We start from the raw sequence: 4,095 nt of genomic DNA on the forward strand, positions 1-4,095 counted from the left end.
CCCCCCCCCCCCCCCTCAGCCAACCCCCGGGAGAGAGAAAAAAAAATAAGAAGCGTGGAAAAGGCTCGTTCCTCTCCTCGCTGCCCCCGTTTCAGCCCCCCCGGAAGGCAGCCGGAGGCCCCCCCCCGATGTGTGTCGGGCCGGGGCGGAGGCGCTCACCAGGCACTGGTTGTCCTGCCGGTGGATGCTGACTCTGCAGTCCTTGACGACGACGTGCGTGATCTCTCGGAAGTGGCAGAAATGCGCCCACTTGGGCTCGCCGGGCTCCGCTTGGCGCGCTGCTCCCCGGGGCTCCGGTTCCTTGCTTCGGGTTTTCCTCCCGAAATAACCTCGGTGGGAGACGGCCTCGACGCTCTGCGGAGCCAGGGAGAAAGGGAAGCGGGATTTGGGGGTGGGATACGGCGCCGCTCGAAGCCAAACCGGGATTGAACTGGAAGGGAGCTCCGGGTTCCCCAAGCCCCGTCCGGCCTCCAAACCGCACGCGCGAGGCGGTGGCAACGGCCGGGAGCGGGGAGGTTTTCGCCTCGTCCCGTCGCCGTGGCCAAAACCCCCCCCCCCCCGAGCTCCGACCTACCTCGGGAGGCACCGGCCGCCACTGGATGCCGCTGGTGCCGGCGACGAGGACCTCGTGGGTGGCCGGCGGGTCCCTGGGGAGCAGCGGGCGGCCGTGCTCCGCCGGCGCGTGGCCCCCGTTGACGTAGAACGGCGCCTTCTCGCCCTCGGGGGAGGTCTCCAAGGAGAGCACGGGGAAAAGCTCGCTGCCGAAGCGGGGCGCGAGGTGCTCCAGGGTGGCCAGGTACTTGTACATGACGTCCTGCTCCGTCAGCTTCCCCGCGCTGACCGTGTGCCGCTGGAAGCGCTGCACGAACTTCTTGAAGACGGTTTTCATGCGGAACTTGGTCAGGTAGTTGTTCTGCTGGATCTGGCGGTGGAAGGAGCGCGGGATGCAGTCCTTGAAGCTGCGCAAGGGGGGAAGAAACGGGTGAGGGGGAGCAAAACTCGCGCTGGCTTCGCTCGCCGAGAGGCCCAGAAGGTTTCGGAGCTGCCCCAGCACCTCCGCGGCCTCCCGAAAATTGCCTGGGAAAGGGAGAGCCGAGGGCGCAGAGCCGGGCAGGCCGCCCCCTCCCGCTGGCAGAGCGGGAGAAACCCCCTGGGCAAAGCACGGGGCAGAAATTTCCACGTTTTTTGGGGGAGGGGGCGGCGGGAGCCGGGAGCCCACCTGTATTTCCTGGCCACTTCCTCCAGGGAGATGCCCTTCTTGATGGCGATGTGAGAGAGGTGGAGCACGGCCATGCCCAAGCTCTCGTTCTTGAACCTCTGGATCTCCTGCTCCGTCTGGAGGTCTCGCAGGGACGCGACGTCGTTGATGAACTCAAACTTCCCCTGGCGAGGAGGAGGAGAAGTTCAACAGCGGGGGAAACACCGGCTCCGGGGGTGCTTTTCCTACCTTATTTTATTTTTTCTGTGTTTTTTTTTTATTTTTCGTTCTTTTGTAACGCTGTAACGGGATCCCCTCAGCCCAGCCGAAAAAAAAAACCACACCACAAAGCTTTGAGGCCCCCAGCTGTGTTTGTCCTCTCCACAAAGCGCCCGAAGTTGGGGGAAAACAGCCCCCGACGACTGAGCCGAGTCCTCGGGCGTTCCCAACCCCGATCGGGATCCGGCCGCTCCGGCAGCCGCCCGCAGCCCTTTCACCTGCTCGAAGAGGTACTCGAAGGACGCCTTGTCGAGCACGGCTCCCCCCTGCAGCCTCTCGTCGGGGCCCTCGCTCGGCCGCGGCGCGTTGCGGTAGACGGCCGGCTCCTTCTCGTTCATCCCGTGCCAGTTGCGAAAGTAGTACCTGCTCAAAGACACAAAATTGCCTGTTTTCGCCCCAAAATCCCCTAAAAAACGACTCCCTGCTCCGGCAGAGGGGGTTTTGCCACCGCTCCCAAGAGGACGGGGGGTGAGGAAGGAGCAGCTTCGCCCCCAGCAGGGGGGGTTTAGAGCGAACGGCGCCGCCGAAACCGCTTCTAAACCTCGGGCCCAGAACCAGGCACGTCCTCGAGGCGCCCTCCGAGCGCGCAGCGAGGCGTCGGGCGCCAGGAAGCGGAGGGGAAGCGACCTCTTCCTGCCCCCAGGCTCCCCCCCCCCCGGCCCCCCCCAGGCTCGAGGTTTCTGTTTGGGGCTGGTGCTGGCCCCACCGCGCACGTGCCGGGCAGCAGGGGACACCCGGCGGGCAGAGCCCCGCGGTCGCAGCGCTTTTAAGGGTTGAAAAACCACCCCAAAAAAGCCGCATCCTGCTCCAAAAAAGAGCAGAAAGGACTTGGTGTCGTGTCCCCCCCCCCAAAAAATACGGCGGGTTGGCTGCAGACGGAGAGCCGTGGGGCTCTGCTGCGGCTGGAGGTGCCGCGAGGCCTCGGAAGCTTTGCCGTGCTCTGGGGGCCGTGGTTTTTGGCAGCAGCCAGCCCGTTCCTAGAGGGCCCGGCGATCTTCCCCACGCGAGGACAAGAGGGGGGGAAGCGTCAGCTCCTCCCCGGTCCTCCCCCCCCCCCAGGAGGAGCCGCAGGGCGCTTCGAACGCATCAGGCACGAACTAAGGAACCCCCCCAGGCCTCTCCTGGCCGCGCTTTTACCTCTGCTCTGGCTCAGACCCCGACAGCACAGCCTGAAAAAGGCTCCCCCGACGAGAGAATGCCTCAGGAGGAAAGGCAGCAGCGTGGTCGGGGAGCGCCAGGGGACCTGAAAACCTCGCCAAGAGGGAGCGAGGCCAGGAAACGGAGCCACGGCCCCGAGCTGCCTCGAGGGGGACCGGGTCGTGCCGGGGACGGAGCTGGGCAGGGCAGCAGAGGAGCCCCAGGACCAAAGAAAAACATTTTTTTCCCAACCCAGGCGCAGGCTCCAAAGCCGGCCAGCTCCCGGTTTGATCCTTCGGGGGCCGGATTTAGCCGAGCCCTGCCGGCTCGCCGGCCCCGTGCCAGCCTCCGGCACGTTTCCAGGCCGTTCCTCCAAGCCGCCTGCCCCGCGGGGGCGCAGGAAGGAGCCAGCACGGCCCCGGCAAAGCCCTGGGAGCGTTTATGGTGTTAAAAAAAAAGGCGCCCGGCCGCTCCGAGGGGCTCGGCGAGAGCCCTCACCTCATGCGGAAGAGGAGGCTGAGGTTGGTGTCTCTGCCGATTTTGAAGACGTGGTTGGGGGGGAGCCAGGTCCTGCTCTGGGGGTCGTAGAGGGCGAAGAGGCTGTAGCAGAGCGGCGTGATGCCTGCGAAGAGAAAAATAATGAAAACCATCAAATTCCTCGCTGCTTCCCTCCCCGGCCCCCGATTCCTGGCGGCGCAGCCCCCGGGCAGGCCGCCGACAGCGCGGGGAGCGAGCGAGGTGCCCGGGGACGGAGCCTTCCTCCTCCCCAGCACCGGCTGCGCCCTGCGTAAATGTCCGAGGCGGCGGAGAAGGGCCGGGAGGGGGGGACGCGGGCAGCTGGCGCCTGGAAAAGCGCCGTTAAAAGGGGCCGGGGGCATCCGAGCCTCACCAAAGGGCATTTTAGATCGGCCCCGCGCCTGCCGTCCTTCCGGGGAAGCCAGCTGGGGGCAGGAGCCTCGGCACGGCTGCTGCCAAAGGGGCCCTCTGCTGAGCTCCTACGGCGCAGCGAGGGGACGGGGCGCTACGGGAACCCCGGGCCAGACCCAAACTGAGGCCGTTTGAGGCCCAAAATGAGGCCCTTGGAGGCCCAAAGCAAGGCCGCCGGGGACCCAAAGCGAGGCTTTTTGGGGCCCAAAGCGAGGCCGTTTGAGGCCCAAACTGAGGCCGTTGGAGGCCCAAAACGAGGCTTTTTGAGACCCAAAGCAAGGCCGTCGGAGGCCCAAAGCGAGGCCGCTGGGGACCCAAAGCGAGGCTGTTTGAGACCCAAACTGAGGCTTTTTGAGACCCAAAACGAGGCCGTTGGAGGCCCAAAGTGAGGATTTTTGAGACCCAAAGCGAGGCTTTTTTGGACCCAAAGCGAGGCTGTTTGAGGCCCAAAGCGAGGCTTTTTTGGACCCAAAGCGAGGCCGTTTGAGGCCCAAAGCGAGGATTTTTGAGGCCCAAAGCGAGGCCGCTGGAGGCCCAAAGCGAGGCCGCTGGAG

At 65.5% G+C, this 4,095-nt stretch overlaps 1 protein-coding gene across 1 annotated transcript in view; it reads right to left on the reverse strand.

The window, feature by feature from the left end:
- TYK2 (tyrosine kinase 2) overlaps window positions 1–3,264 on the reverse strand; it is a gene marked incomplete at its 3' end in the record, with an annotated part of 10,339 nt that extends 7,075 nt beyond the window's left edge. The window contains exons 1-5 of the mRNA XM_035314115.1: window positions 3,113–3,264; window positions 1,696–1,840; window positions 1,220–1,383; window positions 575–959; window positions 101–354 (exon numbers count right to left, since the gene is read on the reverse strand). Coding sequence (XP_035170006.1) covers window positions 101–354; window positions 575–959; window positions 1,220–1,383; window positions 1,696–1,840; window positions 3,113–3,264 — 1,100 coding nt within the window. The remainder of the gene's footprint in view (window positions 1–100; window positions 355–574; window positions 960–1,219; window positions 1,384–1,695; window positions 1,841–3,112) is intronic.
- Between the last annotated feature and the right edge of the window lie 831 nt (window positions 3,265–4,095).

Source organism: Oxyura jamaicensis, unplaced genomic scaffold (genome assembly GCF_011077185.1).
Source record: "Oxyura jamaicensis isolate SHBP4307 breed ruddy duck unplaced genomic scaffold, BPBGC_Ojam_1.0 oxyUn_random_OJ70828, whole genome shotgun sequence".
Taxonomy (NCBI): domain Eukaryota; kingdom Metazoa; phylum Chordata; class Aves; order Anseriformes; family Anatidae; genus Oxyura; species Oxyura jamaicensis.